Raw genomic sequence first — 18,163 nt, 5'->3', positions numbered from 1 at the left:
TAGCTTCCACGCTAATATGTCACATCTTAGACCTGCACTCCCAGTTGCTTCAGACTGTTCCCTATCCACTTCCCATTGCTCCCTCCCATGGGCTCCTTGGAGCACCTTGCTTCTGTTCTCTGACCTCTCAATGCTCTTTCCTAAGTCATTCACTCCCTTGTCCTCTCTTATGTTCAATGCATTGTCACGTTGACCTTGCCACGTGAAGATCCCTCTATGCTGTATTTCTTTACTTGATACATGTTGTGTCCCCTACATAGGGCATTTTGCAGGCCCTGGAGTTCCTACTGAAGATAAAGTTCAGACCGCGGAGATCCTTCTACGTGGGTATCGGGCACGATGAAGAGGTAGAGGACCTCATCCACATTTTTGGTGGCTCTACCTTTCTGCTTCCACCACCTTTTTGGATCCTTTTTGCCTCATTTCATCTGAAACTGTCTTGTGATCTGTAGCTCTAGAGACCACTCACTTAAACCCCTCCAGATGTCTTTGTTTTGCCCTTTTCACTTTGTTCTTGTTATCTATGTGCAGTACCCTCTTAGCTCCTTTTTGCTTTTTAACAAAATCCTGTTTTTTAAATTTCTCTCTGCCATACCATGTCACTAATGATCACCTTCTTTCTCTCTCACTCCCTCATTCTTTCAGTTTTTGTCACCCTGTAATTCTGCTTGTCTGTTCTGCACTCTCAATTTTCTGATTCTGTCCCTTTCAGAATTTCCACCCCTATATCCTCCTTATGTCTGTTGTTACCTATGCTTCTTTTCCTAGTGAATACCTATCTTTCTTTCTTACTCCACTTCATGCTTAGCATTCTCCCCACCCTTCTTTGCCGCTCTTGCAGGCCAGCAAACAATGTAATAACGTTAAATAGACAAAATGTAGCTGTGGTTGCAGCGGTATCAAAAAATGATTTCATCTTCACTATTTCTTACCTTGCCGTGTAAATCTAACCACCGCCTTTATTCAGTCCATGTTATGTAGGTTGACCTTGTGGTTTCCGCCACAGCTTCTGCCCTTAGATGTTTGCCGCTTCTTCTCATCTATTCTTTGACTGCCCATAGGTGTCTGGATATAAAGGCGCTCTACAAATAGCTGCCAGGCTGGAAGCTCGAGGTGTTCGTCTGTCCTTCTTGACGGATGAAGGCCTTGGCATCTTGGACGGGGTGATCCAAGGAATGAACCGTCCCATAGCGCTGTAAGTAACCGCAAGCCACTCTTGTAATCTGGTGCAGTATCACATCCACCATTTGCATCCAGCGATCTCCTAAACCACTATTCTAAGTTACTGAATCAGTATCTCTTCACCCTTTCGGCTGCTGCCATCATTTATACACTAAAGATTTAAAAGAAAGTTTCATCTGTTTTGGCTGTTTCATGCACAATGAACTTGGATTCTGCTTTCCCATTTTCACCCTGAACAAACGAAGACAGATGTGGTCTCTATAATGTTCAAGTGCTCTGGGTTGCCGTGGCCATGGTCTATGCGAAGGGTAAAAAAGTCAAAAACTTAGGAACTGCAAGGAAGAGGGACTTTCTGTATGTATGGGGTAGAGTATGAACCCACTTGTGCTCTGTGGCCAGTGGTTGAATAATGGTTGGCAGTCTTAAGATGTAGTGGGTGCTTTCCGAAAATGAAGGGACACCCAGTATGTACTCAACTTACAACTGGAATAGGAGCCCCCTAGAAGGCAACACCTTACTTGTTTCTACATTATGAGCTAGATATACATAGGGAAGGCTTTGCGATTACCAAATAGCGGACTTTTGTGATTCACTATTTGGTAATCGCAAACAATCCTGTTTAGCGATTCCAAGTGGGTCGCAAATAGACCTCCCTCATTAATATTCATGAGGTAGGTTTCGGTTTGCGACCTATTGGAATCACAACAAGCATTGGCATAGCCAATAGGTCTCGCCTTTGGGACCTTATAAGTGTTTAGGCATGCAACAGTTGGTGCCGCGCTGGTGTTAATGGGCGTCTCACCATCTCCGGCGGCGGCACGGTGTGGCAGCACTTGGCAGCCCGCCACCGAAGCTGGGTTGGGAGGCCTCGGGGATGAGAGCGGTGATTACACTCTTTACGGTTAAATTACATAAGCATCGCTCGGCTGCGGCAGGTTCCTGCCCAAGGTCAGAGACGGCTTTACCTGAGATTAATTGGCACTGCCACTGAAGGGCCTGCCACTGGAGCCCAGGCGCGCAACACCCATTGGGCTCACTGGGCTTCAGTCTAGCTCTGTGAAAGATACAAAGAACAGTTAAGGCTCAACAGCACAACAAATTGAATCAGTACTTTTAGACACGTGAAGATAAGTGACAGGTCCCTATATGCATAAAGGGTTGTATAGTAATACCATAAACGATATAACTCACAATTATACATGCACAAAATATACATATGTCAGAATATGTCCAAATGACGCAGCATCTGGGTATTTGCATAATACTGAGTTGAGAAAACCGGGATCATAAATCAGAATTGCGAGGACTTTGTCAGTGTCACAGAGACAGCATGAACACAATTTGGCGTCACTGCTTCTTAGTGAAGACTAAACAATGCACATGAACGTCCAACACAACGTTATACACAGAGCACTTTGGGCAGTCAACAGTGCAATGACGTGCCACGTAGGTGGATAGGAGAGTTCCTACAAAAGCATTTAAGCATACCAGCAATATTCACCATCATACCGCAGTACATGTCTCAACAGAATTGAAAACACCCACCCACATCAGTCAAAACAAGCTAGCAGATGCGGCCACTATGCGATAACTCCAGCTAATTCACGCACAACCATGTGGGCAATACGCAAGTCAAATGCACCAGTTTGCAAGTAAACATGTCTAGGTTAGTCCTCCAACCACACCCAACAAACTTATACTATCTATCAACAATAAAGCATCAAATATACTTAAGCTGCCTGCTTCATACTGAAAATCACAAACATGCGGCTCATATCGCTCAAAGTTCGGTATGGGTGAGGTACAGTAAGTTGGTACTGAAGTCGGCTCTCGCAGTCTTTTAATATCAACAACCTTCTGGAAATTTTCACTGATGACTAGTCCGCTCTGTGTAAGTTTAGATTCCGCATCTCGCTCTTTCCCCTATACCTGATTAATACTCCACATCTGATATGATGTATGTTAAAAAGGCAGTGTTCATAGCTGGGCAATATTAGTATTGCAAGGCACTTTATAACGATATGTTCATAGGCAATTTAAAAAAAGAATATCTCTTGCAAAACCGGGTGTACAATTCAAAGTACGTTTTTGGAAAACAATAACCACAAAGACCACGTTGCTTGGTGAACACAAACTTTTAGCTCTGAAAACGCAGCCCTTGACAAAATCTGTTAATGTGCGAGCTTTGGGAGATTTTTTTGCCACACTGTAATGTATTGCAAGAAAACTGGCGGCGTGCACAAAAAAACTGTCATGGGAATCAAGTCTTAAGTACACAATGACACACTGCACGCCTGTACAACATGCTGACTGCCTGCACGCTACTTACACAGACCGTTCATGAATTCAGCCTAATTTCATTGTCTGTAATTAATCTTTTAATTTCAGTTCTTCTGGGTCGCACAACAAAACAAACCCAGGACCATACATATTAAAGCAGCCATATTGGAGCGAGAGGTGCGCATATTATGTAAAACGATCTAAGATTGGTGTACTTCAGCCAATCCTAGTACGCTGCACAAAAATCCGAAATGCTCATTGGCTCTAGAGTCCCCCACATGCCTCTGTAGTTGAGCAATATTGTTTTTAAATACTGCTTTTCACGGACGGGGCAAGCTTGAACTGGACGGTGACAGTCGGTTTCGGCCCGGGTAGGTTGTGCTGTTTCTACCCACAAATCGGGACTGGAAGGAACGGTGCAGAGGGGCAAGTAGTGAATGGGTGGCGAATGAGTGATGTTTAGAACCCGGTCACGCAGACCCGGCATTGATCACCGATGAACCCATGCCCATAATGTTTCTCAGGCAATTCTGTATGCTCTGAGAGTCTCTGTTTCTGACAAAGTGGAGCTGTAACGAAATCATGCACTTTTATCTAAGTCTCTGCACCTCCATTAAGCCCTTCTCACTCAGTTTGTCTTCGTTGTACTTGACATGTAACTGTACGCAGTGTAACTTTTGTTGGCGAAAAAAGGTCTAGCGGTTTTAGGAATAATGTAAGTAGGACTGCTTGAGGACAAGCAGGTCATTCGCTCTGAGCTGTTGATTGGAAACGAGCATGCATGCCTCGCGCAGAACTAGGTAAAAAAAAAAAAAAGAATTGGCCGTGCACGGGCGCGCTTCGTGCTCAAAGTTAAACAAGGGGGGGGGGGGAGTGCGGCCGAGAGCAGGCAGCGTTTACCTTCGGAAGCGAGCGCGATAATTGCTACCAGATGGCGCCCGCTCCCGCAAGGTAATCGCCAAACATGCACGCGTTGCCATTCAAAGCAATGCAACGCGTGCACGTTTTTGCCTCAAAAAGGGAATCGACGGCTAAAGGTCTCTTTCCTAAGCAGCGCATGCGCGCTGCGTAGGCGAGACCTAAAAATCACAGGGATGGTGATTTGCTGTGGTCAGCAGACCACAATGTCTGTGATTGCTCTTAAATAAAGCAAAGCTTTTTTGGTTATTTTAAATTCAGCCCGTTTTCCTTAAAGAAACCGGGATGTGTTTCAAAAAGAAAAATGAAAAGTTTTTTCTTAATTTTTTAAGAGTAGGCAGTGGTCCATGGGACCACTGCCTGCTCTTCAAAAATGTTTTTACAAACATTCTCAAAGGGGAAGGATCTCTTGGGGACCCCTTCCCAAATGCGAATGGGTTCCCACCTACTTAAAGGTCGCAAAACATTCACACGTACCACTGGGATTCGGTATTAGGCTGGGACTCCCTTTACGCGCCCCTTCTTATTACTGAATCGCAAACTCGCAAAACAAACACAATAGGTTAGCAAATCGTAGGCATTAATAAATGCTTTTTTTTGTTGCAAATGGCCCGATTCTCGGAAAAAAAAGTTTGTATATCTGACCCTTAGTTCTGAGTCCAGGAGATGTGAGGGAAGAATGGCATATATTGATCTAATTCACGGTGCCAATGAAGTTATTGCTTTTGCGCCTTCTGTTGTTGAAGGCACCACTCACTCAGCCAGGGCAGACTGCCTTGATTGCTTCATGTGCATTGGGTGCAAAGTACAATCTGCCAGTAGTTGGCGTTTACCAGATATGGCTGCACCTTAGAGAGAGCAGGTATGCTGATATGTCTTATCAGCTCCTACATGCTGTCAAGTTTGAGGAAGGTGTGTTTATGGACAAACAATTCTCAGTGTCGGGTCTGGACTCTGAATCCCCGCCTGCACCAAGCGTGATTCCACAGGAACGAAGATGCGTTTCCCCAAACGCCCAGAAAGCAGCACCTCTAGTAATATAGGGAGACTGGCTGTGAGAAAGTGCCATCTTTCTTGCATGGTATGCCCCCACTTTTTGCTGAATTGCTGAATGTACTTTGACTGAGTGTGCCCTGGGCTCCTGCCAATCAGGTACCCAGGGCCTATGTTTCTTCCCTAAAACTGTGCTGAAACCTAAACCCAATTGGCATCTATGGCCACATGTCAGCCCCTGGTAAATTGTACACTAGGTACCCAGGGCCTTGTGACCAGGGAAGGCCCCTAAGGGCTTCAGCACTTATTGTGCCAACCCTTAGAGGCCCTGTACCCTGACACACATACACACTGCCCTTGCAGGCTGAGTGCCTGGGTACAGAACAAAACAGAGAGTCGACATGGCACACATCCCTGTGTGCCATGCCCACAACACACACTGCCCTGGCATACATCAGCCACCCCTCTAGCTGGGTGCCATATGACAGTGGTGTGGGTACAAGGGCATGAGCCCTGTGCCCCTACAGTACCCTGGTCCATTCCTGGGCACTGTAAGTGCAGTGTTGCCATTTAAGAGTATATGGTGCTGGGAGATCATCAACACGAACTCCACAGCACCATGATGGCTCCACTGAAGACTGAGGTTTGGTATCAAACTTCTCAGCACATTAAACCCGAACTGAAGCCAGTGTGGGATTTAATGTACAATGCACGACAAATGGCATCTTAGAGATGCCCCCTGAGCGTAACCTACAATCCACGTCTTGTCTGAGGGGCTGCCTAGGCTGCCACACAGCAGACATGTTGCTGGACCCCTGGGTAGAGAGCTATCTGCTCTCCTGGGCCTGCAACAATGCACATCCTGGGCGAGGTGCTAGGTCCCCTCCAGCAGGATGGGCAGGGGAAGCTTCAAAGGCATGCCGCCTTTGTGAGCTTCTCCAGACTACTTGCTGTACTCAGCAACTGGCCCCTACCGGTTCTGACCCCCACTCTGGCGGGAAGACTGTCCGTAAACCCCAAGGAAGGAAAGGGGGTGTGCCAGCCTCTGCCAACCCCGCCCCTCATGTGGGGGAGGCGAGGTGAAGCACATTTCCGGGCTCTTGCCATCTTGAAGATGGGAAGCCCCGCCCAATCAGGACTAGGCTACTGCCCCCCTCCCACAGGAGAGTGGCAGGATAGGGGGTGTACCCTCCCCAGGGCAGGGATCCATTGGTCCCTGCCCTTTACCTACCTTTAATGCCCCTATTTAGTATTTAGGGGCACCATGAACCTTCCTTACTCAGATCCCGATCCGAAACCAGCAAGAAGATCATGAAACAAGAAGACCTGCCGTGCAGCTGCTAAGAGGACGACACCAACTGACTTGGCCCCAGCCCTACCGGCCTGTCGACCCTCGAACCTGCTCCTGCTAAACCCCAGCATCTCCAGTGGTCCGCAACCTAAAAAATCCCGGAGGACCTGACTGCCTTGTGACTCTAAGTACCTGGGACTCCCACGAGCAGTGGTACTGCTCAAAGCAAGTAACTGACCCCTGGCATGAGCCAGGAACCGCGAACCCTGCACACTCTGCACCCGCCAAGCCTGGCCTGTGTTGGAGTGAACAAAGACCCCTAGGACGTCCCCCCGGCGACTGTGACCCCGAATCCAGCACCCAAGGACCCACCTCAACGCTCCTGACGACGCCTGCAGCCTCAGAACCAGGGACCCCCCCAACCAGCAGAGGGTAAGATTTCCCGACACCAAAAGGCACCGCGGCGCCCTGTGGCCCCCTGTGCCCAACTCCTGGGTGCCTACCTATCCTCCAACTACCCACCTACCTCTCGAAGTGGTGGTCACATCTGAAGAATCTTCGTCCCCGAGCTTGCAGCCTTTGTTCGTTCTTGAGCTTCTCAATTGCAATCCATTGAGCGCCCGACGGCTCAAAAGCACTCTGCACCCAGCCGCCCGAGTGCCCCTGGCAGTGCAACCTCTACTCTAACCTACTTCCCCATTTGCCCTGGGCAAGTGACCAGGAGCCCAGCTCCCACAGCCGCGTGGCCTGCTAGTCAGCAGCCACCAACCAAGGGCCCCCTAACTCCCATGGGATAACATTGGGCCTAACTCACTCTGCACCCGGCTGCCCCTGTACCGCTGAGGGTGTAACAACTGTACTTACCTGACCCTGGGAGACCCCTGAGTCTATGCCCAGAACCTTAACTCTGCCAGTCGAGTAAGTGTGGAGTTCCTAAACTTTAAAATATTCACCTAAAATCAACGAGTAACGAAAACGAAAATACTCACCTGCTATCAGGAGAGATCCCAGTGCTGGATCTTGGTGCCCAGCACTGACCCTGAAAAGTAATTACAACCATACTTACCGCTAACCCAGTTTTCTTCCATACGAAACCATTGACTATTTTTCTGCGAAATTTCTTGTCGATTTTTGCAACCTACAAATATTCTTTAAAAATCGCACCAACTGTGAAAACGTAATTGCTTACCTGTTTTAGATAGATGTCCCAAGCTGAACCTAGGACCCAGCACTGTATTACAAAAGTAACGAGAACCTACTTTACCTGTAATTTTAATTTCCTTCCATAGGATAACATTGCCTGGTTTTTGCTGAAAAAGTTTGTCGATTTTGCAAACTTACAAATATTCGTTAAAAATCGCCTGTATGACAAAAACTCATTCTTTCAACTGTTTACAGGAGATGCCCCAGTGCTGGATCCAGGATCCAACACTGAGTTAGAAAAAGTAACAATAACCCCACTTAACCTGCTAAGTGAATTTCCTCCCATAGGATAACATTGGTGATTCTATGTGAAAAAGTTTCGAAGTGTCAACTTTTAAAATACAACAATATTGCTTAAAAATCACAACTGTAACCAAAACGTTTTTACTCAATTGTTTACAGAAAATGTCCCAGGACTGAATCCAGGATCCAGTCCTGTGGTTAGAAAAGTAATCCTTAAAGTAACTAATTTCATTTAATTAGAAATTCTCATTGAGCTCAATGTATTATTGTGTTTTGAAATTGTGTTGCCTATTGCAACCACTGTAACTGTTATATTCAAAAGTCTATTGCCTATTGAAAAGTATTTATCTAAAGCATCTCATTCTGAGAAAGTATATTTTGAACCACTATATATTTTTATACTAAAACCATTGGCCTCGAGTTCAGTTCTTGAGTGTGTGAGACCATTTGCTGACTGTGTACAACAAATGCTTTACACTGTCCTCTGATACTGCCTTACTGCTCGACCAAGCTACCACTTTAGAGAGTAAGGTTATATATAACTTTAGCCTCTGCCAAACCTCTGGGGACTGCGGACTCTGTGCACACTGTACCTATTTGGGAACAGTATATACAGAGCCACTTTCTTACACTCGCTTACTGGTAACTGTTCCCTAAAAGTTGGGGGAATGAGTCAAGGAGTGACCACTACTCTTCCCCTGATGTAGAAACAGGTGACGCTCATGTGGAGGAACAAGAGGAAAAAAAAAGCTGAAAATGAAATACACGCCTTGTTAACACTAACACTCATGTGGCTAGTACCCCAGTTGATAGTGATAATGCATGTCAAGTCCAAGCACACACAACAGTCCACTTACCAGCTTGATCTTCAAAACCTCCTCTATATTGACAGGCAGGAGTTGATGTCACTCCACTGTCAGTGGTAAAGTATGCACTTCAGGGCCACCCTGTGGCATAAACGTAGTCTAGATCAGAAAAAAGAGTGCTGCTCTATTCAAAAGAATAACTGGACTGCGGTTCGTAGAAGGTACCGGGAGTCTTTGTAGAGGAAGGATTCTCAAAAGAATGGGGAGAAAACAAGGAGTGGACAAGGACAACACACACGCACACACAAGCTACATATTGCCGGTTAATACAGGGCGTCAGTGGGGCATCAAATATTACGGGGAGCGTAGTTGCAAAGCTAGATTGAAATGTCATGCTTCACAGGATAGGGAGGTGGAAGTGTGATGGGAAGGAAAGGGTGCGCGTGATCCTAGAGGCTAGGGAAAAGTGCTGCTAATGGCGGTGTGAGTGGCGGGTAATTCCAGCAGCAATGGAGTCTCCCCAAGCGTAGCGCACTATTCCGGCTCTATGGTAGAGCGAGCGGAGCCGAAGCGCGTACGTGTTACTCACACATGCGGGTAAAGTCTTGGTGGTAATACATGAATTAGATCTTTCATCTGGAAACGGGGGCCGATACTCGTCTGGATACAATGTTGCGGGAATCAAGCAAGGGAACGAACCAAGGGGGCGTGGTCACGTGATCGGATCAGTAAGCCAAGCAACGGCTTGCTGCTGATGTGTTCCTTTACGTGAGTTAGGGGCCTTGTCAAAAGATCTGCTGGGTATTCCCTTGTTGCAGGGGAAAAAGGGAAGGTCTGTAAAGAATGGACCGACTGAAACTATGATATGCATTAACACTCTGCCTGCTTACGGTCCCAAAATATGCTGCATGATGCCTGAGCCCTAACATTTCTCCCGCCCAAAGGCCTATTTATGGGACTGGGTTTTGTGGGATGTTGTGCATGGAATCTGCGCACCAGAACAGGAGCATGAACATGTTCAGCAGGTTCCCTGGACCTATCCTCTGGGGTGTAACACACCCAGTCAATGAGGTACTGTAGTTTACCCCTGTATCTGCGGGAGTCTAAGATGCGTTTTACTTCATACTCTTTTTCTCCGTCTATTGTTACTGGAGGAGACAGGTTCTCAGGTTTAAGAGGTGGAGTATACTTCTTTATTAAATAACTGTGGAATACGGGATGGATGCGCATTTTATTGGGCAGTTGTAATCTCAGGGTAACTGGTGTGATTACCTTTTGCACTACGTAAGGGCCTATAAATCTGGGTTGTAGCTTTCTAGGTCCCTCTAACCTTAAATTTCTAGTGGACATTCAGACCTTTTCTCCTGCCACATAGGTGGGCTCAGGGCGACGGTGTTTATCTGCTTGATGCTTCATTGCTTCTTTGGCTCTTTGTAGTTCTTTTTTGGCGTTTTCCCATATAGACAAAAGGGATTTATGGTGGGTTTTGACTGCAGGGATACTCTCTAAACTGGAGGGAAGGGAGATAGGTAGGAACCTGGGGTGGTGTGCATGGGAAAAGTAAAAAGGAGAAATAGCAGTAGATGAATGTGTAGTGTTGTTGTAAGCAAATTCTGCCATAGGAAGGGCCTGTACTCTGTCACTTGTGATGGTGGTCAGTAGACAGCGTAAAAACTGTTCCAAGGTCTGGTTGGTTCTCTCAGTTTGACCGTCGGTCTGAGGATGATATGCTGTGGACAATCTGTGGTCAATTCCAAGGGCTGTACACATACCTTGCCAAAACCTAGACACAAACTGCGCCTTTCTATCAGATATAATGACCGAAGGGAGCCCGTGCAACCGGAGTATCTGCTCCAGGGATATCTGTACAAGCTCTCTAGAGGAAGGTATCTTTTTTTAGGGGAATAAAATGTGCCATTTTGGTAAGCATATCCACTACCACGAATATCGCGGTGTATCCTTGACTCCGGGGAGATCTGTGATGAAGTCCCTGCTAATGGAATGCCAGGGCAAAGGGAGAATAGATGTAGTCCGTAGCAACCCTGCAGGGGCACAATGCAATGATTTCTGCCTCGCACAGGTCGACCACGAGTTGACGTAAGTTGTTACATCTTTAGCCATCCCCTCCCACCAGAACCACCTTTGGCATGTCTGTAAGGTCTTATCGCTTCCAGGATGCCCAGGAAGGGAGCTATTATGACACGATTTTATTAGTTGAGGTTGTAATGCAGAAGTGGGTACAAACAACTTGTTATCATGATAGTATAACCCGTCTCTAATCTGATTAACAGGATCACTTTCCCATTTAACTGCCGGTATTGTAGCATAGCACTCTTTCAACTGATCAACAAAACCCAAGGGTTGGACAGCTCAAAGGTCTCCTACTCCAATGATCTTATTACCAGGAATGATAGGAGTTAAGAGCAACTGATCTTTCTTGCCCTATTCGGGATAGTGCATCTGCCTTTCCATGCTGGGGCCCAGGGCGATAAGTAATGACAAAATCGTACTCACTAAAAAATGAGACCCATCTCATTTGGCGGGGTGTGAGTGCGCTGGCAGATCTCAGCTGGCCTTTGCAGGACTCTCAGCTCCACCATTTAGAATCACTTATGCTTTTCAAACACAGCCTTGCCAAATTTGTTGCCTTAACTCTAAAAGTATGCATGACATACAATGGAATTTACTCCAGCACTACATGCTTTTGAAAGCAGTAACCTTTTTAGGTGGAGCCTGGACAGGGCATGCGCTGCTTTGCGAGACATATTGTATTTGAGTATGGACTTTAAACTCCGCCCACTCTTCGCCCATATTTTTCATTGTCTTGTGGTCCTTTGTAAATGCTGCTTCTGATTCCTTAATATGCTTGTTAGTCCCTCCTCAGGACCCCCGTGCCTTCATTTGTAACCTCCCAAGAGGACTGGCCGTCTTACATCTGTTGTTACACAGTATGTCTTATTTAGTCACAACATGATTTCCTGCAACATTTAGTGTGCCATGCGCGCTTTTACTTTCCAAGCAGCCTTGTACAATGGCGACCGCTTCTTTGAAATTAAATAGGTCTCGCATTTACAAGCGTTTGAATTATTGACATTGTAAATGACAATGCCTTTTATTTAAGTTATCAAAACAGATAAACAAAAGGCATTTTCATTTGCAATTCCAATAGATTGAACTCTTGCAAATGTGAGGCCTATTGCATTGCAAATGCTTGTTGGAAAATGTCACAAGATGAAGGCGGATCAGTCTGGCTCTTTGCTAGGTACGTGTCATCCAAATGAAACTTTCAGAGGTACTGGCCTGTTAGGCAGAATAAGGCACTTGAAAATTGATCCACCGAAATGCAAGGGGTAGCTCAGGTAACATTGCACAACCTTTAAAGCATAAAGACACATTAGCAAAGCCAAGCTTACTTTTATTCCTCGCTGCTGTCTTTGTGACCCATAAGACATGGGGCAGCAAAAGCAATTTCAGGGAAACCAACTGGCTGACTTTAACATGTGCCGACTAGATGGGCCTTATTTGCCTTTTTTGGACTTATATATATATATATATATATATATATATATATAAGAGCCCCAACTCTACTTGTTGCCTAGCCAACATAATCAGCTTTAAAAAAAAAACAGTTCAGGACAAGTCTCTTATTATGTTCATTCACCCAAAGTGCAAAAAGAACAATTGATGGACAGATGCAGAACAATGTCAGACATTCACCCCAGTACAGAGATCTGCGCCTAAATCCATAGTTGTTTTACTCCCCATGCCATTCCAGTTTGAACCCAGCCATATGCAAATCAGTCTTGACACTGCGCCCAATGGGAACAGTCCAGCCTGAACTGCCAGGCCAGGTCCTCCCTGGACCAGAAACAATCATCCTAGGACCGGTTTCGGGGTTTCATCCCTCATCAGCCAGGATAGCTTGACTCCAGTGGCATGGAGAGCACGGGACCCACGTCTGGGCATACCCATACCACTCGGGGTGACATGCAAAAAGAACAATTGATGGACAGAATGCATAACAATGTCATACATTCACCCCATTACAGAGATCTGGGCCTAAATCCATTGTTTGTTTTACTCCCGATGTGGAAATCGAAAATAATTGCTATTCGCATGAGCTGAAGCCATCTTGTTTGCAATATCCATTTTGTTAGCCTTGTGATTCTGCTGTCTTCACTGTTGCCTGCTTTTCTATTCTGCTTGAGTCCTCAGCCTTAGTTAACTCCTTCTGTACTGAGCCAGAGCAATGTATGAGCTCAGGTAGGCCTGTAGCTGCTAGAATGCACCTGTTGGAGAATGTAACTGTCTATCATATCCTACTGATGTAAGCAGTTCTATTCCCCCTCCCACTTTGCTGACTAAGTGATATTCATCTGCCCATGTTTGTCAGTACCTATTCCTGTGTAGGCCTGTACCTTCCATTTGTAACTACATGCTTACTCTGCAACAAACTGTGTATAAAAGGCCCATGGTTTCTGTATTCCATGTACTACCTCCTACAGCGCCTGAGGTTGTTGTATTGATGTAGTCCCGCTCATGAGTGATTAATAAACTTGTTATTTTGAATTCCAGCTTCAGTGCCAATCTCTTCTTTGTTTAGTCTAAGGACCCGTGGACAAACTTGAGGGTGAACCCTGCACCAGTGTGCCCCTGAAAAGGCACATTTCCACAGTTTGGCGCCCGACTCATCGGAGACGCGGCCGTCCGAAGGAGTGGTCTTGACGGAGGAATGGAATCTTACTGAGGAGACGTCCTGCACGAGGAGACCTTTTGTCTTTGCAGACCGAAGTGTTTTTCCGGTTTTCCTAATTTGACCCTCCAGGTGGTGGGCGGTCCCGCCTGAGATCTTCTTTGGCGCCAGTTTTGCAGTGACCATTAGGTCGACCAAGAGATTGGCAGTTGGAGGTTGGAGACTTTTGTTTGGTAAGGTCGCTGAAGCGACACTCTTGATTTTGGATTTGCTTAGCCAAGATTCTGGTTTTGTTGTTTTTTTTATTGCAATAAATAAAGGTAGGTAATGTGGAGATTTTTATCTACTTTGATATATCTGGGATAAGTAATATTTTACTACAACTTGGTAGCATCCCTGCTCCTAGCACATTTTGTAGGTTGTGTTGCTGTCTTGGTGGTTCTAAAATGGATTTAGAAAGTAGTCATTCGGCTCCCCTAGAGGGAACACCTAATAGGTACATGTATATTAAATACAGTATTTATTCCATAATGTATAGTACACTGTGGAACAAATATACGAAAACGGATCCTGATCTTCGATGGCCAGTAAATGGGTCATTTGATTTTAAAAAGATTCAGTATGTTGAGCAGTGTCTGTTTAAACGAAAGAGTCGACAAGATATGTTTGATTGTGTACGAATGTGGGAGAAAGAAGTGCATGAGAGAGTGAGGAAAGAAGAAGCTATAGCAGAAAAAGAACAGCAAAAACAATATATGAAAAAGCATTGGAATTGAAAATAAGGAGATGAAGGAAATAAAAGAAAAAGAAGATGGGGAGCGTCGTTTAAAGGTAACTGGCCAGTACCCTATTAGGCGCCCCATGTATCCCATACTTAATAGACCTCAAGATGATTCTGTTTTGTTAGATCGACCTCCACCCCCGTATAAATTCCCTAGTTCCCCTGAGAATGAAGGTTCTGATGAAGAGCATTTGTCTTCAGAAGAAAAAGATGAAGATAAGCAGGAAGCGCGGAAGACTCACTCTACTTTGACTACTGAATGCAAGGTCACTGTTAGATCAGCTGAAGACTCGCTCTACTTTGACTACTGAATGCAAGGCACTCTTAGATCCGCTGCTCATAAAGCAGCTCGTGGGAGTGCCTCCGCACCAGAAGTCATAGCAATAGTTCAACTGTGGATAGATTTAAAGCAGTTATTTTTTGTAGAAACGTTTACTTGGGAAGTAATCCTCAGTTTTAGAAAACATTCTGATGATTTAGAACCCTCTGATATAAATTCTAATTATAAACAATTAAGTGATGGCACCTTTCTTCCTTCACAGGTGCCTGATCTAATTAGGCAAGTGGTTAAGTTGCGCACTGACATGTTCCGTCTGCGAGAGGAGAAAAAAGCAGCTGGTAAAACTACAACTGAACAAACGGTTCAGACCCCGGAGCGATAAGAGGGAGCTACGGTGACAGATAAAGATACTAGTGATATTGAAGTTACTATAAAACCCATGCATGTTTTTTGGACTTATTTTGCCCCCCGATATGTGGAGATCAATTCGGACGGTAGATTATAATGTAGCCTATGGTGATACTTGGGTGCATTTAGAGCAAATAGATGCAGCTAGAAAGCCTACGCAGAAACCACAACGGGAGAGATTAGATCTTTCCAAATCTCTTGTGATTTAAATTGAAAACTCTTATACCCCCTAAGAAAATAGATTGGGCTACATTAGTGTCTTGTAAACGGAAAGCAGATGAGTCAGTTTCTGGTTTCTTTACACGATTTGAAGAGACATTCCATGATGTTAGTGGGCAGTCATTGACAGATGACATGGTTAAGCATCTGTTTGTCAACAAATTTGTCGCTAACATGTTGCAAGAAATAGCTAGTCGCCTAAAGGCCAGCGAGAGTTCATGGACTACATCTTCCCCAGTCTCCCTTTTGACTATGGTTCAGTATTATGAGCTATAGGAATTGGAAGCAAGGAGGATAAAAAGGTTAAGGATCTAAAAATGAAAGTTATGTGGGCTCAAGTCTATGGTATCTCATTTAGAGGTGGTGGTAGAGGTGGACGTGCAATGTATCGCTCTGGTGTACCCCCTTTCCCTCGAGCAACTTTGTCTTCTGATCAGTGTGCTTATTGTAAAGAAATTGGACATTGGCGTGCTGCGTGCCCCCTTTTGCAAGGTCAGCAGTATCAGCGGGGTAGAGGAAGTGTGAGAAGCCGCCCAGGGAACACAGGAAATAGGGGAGGCATGGATAATCGTACCAGAAGTGAGGCAGTTGAACACAATCCAAATTCTTTTAATAGCTTTGATAGACCAAACCAATACCAAATGTCTTATTATTCGGCTGATGGTCCTAAGGATTCTGATTATGCATAGGAATGCCTAGGATGGGGTAAGGAACCGGTTGAGGTCCCAGTAGATCAGAGGGGTCCCTATGTCGATGCAAACGTCTTGGGTTCTACAGTTTCTGGTTGATACAGGAGCTACTCGTAGTGCTCTGTCTAAACAATTGCTTCCTAGGGCTCCCCTATCTGGCACAATGATAACACCGATGGGGTTCGATGGGACACCTACACTTAGCGCACTGTCACAGCCACTTGCAATTAGTCTTGATAAATTCACAGCAACATGTCCATTTCTGCTTTCCCCTAACACGCCGGATAACATTGTGGGTATCGATATGCTTAAACATTTTCGTGCTACAATACGTTGTTTCACAGAAGGTGTGCGTGTTATTTAAATGATAACTATCCAATGGTTGAGAGGTCTTGTCTTATTAAAGAGGATATTGCTTTGGCAATGTTACCTAGTACCTTGTGGGCTACATTAGATACCGATGTGGGACAAATGGTTATCCCACCAGTACATATTCAAGTGAAGGAAGGTGCTTCTTTGCCTCGACTGCCCCAATGTAAAATATCTTGGGAAGGCGAAGAAGCATTGATACACATTGTTCAGGATTTGATTAAGGTGGGGGTTGTGGAAGAAGTCCCTTATTATATCTGTAATAGCCCTATTTTCCTATTTTGAAAAAAGACACTGATCTTAAAATGTATAGATTCCTCATTGACTTGCGAGAGGTTAACAAGATCGTAGTGCCCTAATATCCGGTAGTCTCTGACATCACAACACTTCTTACTATGGTTCCTCCTATTGTAACTACATTCAGTGTGATCGATTTGAAGAATGCATTCTTCTCGATACCTATTCATCCTGACAGCCGTTATTTGTTCGGCTTCACTTTAAATAATCGATCATTCAGATTTTGTAGCTCTCCACAAGGGTATACAGAGAGTCCTAGCATTTATAGCCAGGCATTGAAAAGGCAGCTTGATTCTTTCCCTGTGCCAAAAGCGGTGGCTCTTATTCAATATGTCGATGACATCTTGTTGGCTGCTGATACCCCTGAACAGTGTGAAGAAGGAACACTGTTATTGCTATCATTCCTTGCCTCTCATCATCACAAAGTCTCTCGGAAGAAATTGCAATATTGTACACAGCAGGTTACTTTTTTAGGTCACCTCCTGTCTAAGGAGGGACATGCACTTACACCAGATCACATTCAAGCTATTTCAGACACGCCTGTGCCCTGTACTCAGAAGAATGTTCGTGCACTGATTGACCTTACTTCTTTCTGTAGGCATTGGATCCCTAGCTTTTATCACATTGTTAAACTCTTGTTGGCCCTTTTGACTAAAGACACTCCGATCCCCCTCCCATGGACTAAATGCCAGCATGCTTTCCAACAGTTGCGTCACGCTCTTTGTTCTGCACCAGTATTAGGAACTCCAGACTACACTAAGGCTTTCACACACTATGTACACGAGAGGGACAGTTGTGCTCTCTCAGTTTTAACACAGACACACGGTGATAAGCAGCGTCCTTGTGCATATTTCTCAACTGTCCTTGATCCAGTCGCCCGTGCCCTGCCTGGGTGTTTTTGAGCGGTGGCGGCGACGGCGACAGCTGTGTCCATACGTCAGAGTGAGGGAATAGTCTTGTTACATAGATTGCTTGTGCTAGTACCCCATTCAGTTGATGCTCTTTTAAATCAAACAAAAACACAACATTTGACTAGTGCCCGCTTGACAGGATATGAATTGACACTTTTGGCTCCCCATATCACACTGAAAAGATGCTCGACTCTGAATCCTGTTACATTGCCATTTCTAGCCACTCAGTCTCAGGAGTTACATGATTGTATATCCCTTACTGAAGAACAAACAAGGGGTCGTGTTGACCTACAAGATACGCCCCTTTCTAGTGTTGATGGGGAACTGTGGGTTGATGGGTCCTGCTTGAAGTTGCCCGATGGCACGACATCCGCTGCCTATGCAATCACAACACTTCAAACAGTAGTTGAGACAGCTCGCATTCCACAGAAGTCAGCTCAAGCAGTCTAGTTGATAGCACTGACAAGAGCATGTGAGCATAGTACAGATCTGCTCGTTAACATCTACACCGATAGCCGGTATGCTTTTGGAGTGGCTCATGATTTTTGGCAACTCTGGAAGGAAAGGCTTTCATACTTCACTTCGGATGCAAATAGTGCA

General features: G+C 45.3%; 1 protein-coding gene across 1 annotated transcript in view; it reads left to right on the top strand.

The window, feature by feature from the left end:
• The window catches only part of LOC146869414 (N-fatty-acyl-amino acid synthase/hydrolase PM20D1-like), a 166,201-nt gene that overhangs the window by 23,282 nt on the left and 124,756 nt on the right, over positions 1–18,163 (top strand). The window contains exons 5-6 of the mRNA XM_085599799.1: positions 261–347; positions 1,062–1,195. Of these exons, the coding sequence (XP_085455925.1) occupies positions 261–347; positions 1,062–1,195 (221 nt within the window). The remainder of the gene's footprint in view (positions 1–260; positions 348–1,061; positions 1,196–18,163) is intronic.

Source organism: Triturus cristatus, chromosome 1_1 (assembly GCF_964204655.1).
Source record: "Triturus cristatus chromosome 1_1, aTriCri1.1, whole genome shotgun sequence".
NCBI lineage: Eukaryota > Metazoa > Chordata > Amphibia > Caudata > Salamandridae > Triturus > Triturus cristatus.
This window is presented reverse-complemented; position numbering and strand designations above follow the sequence as displayed.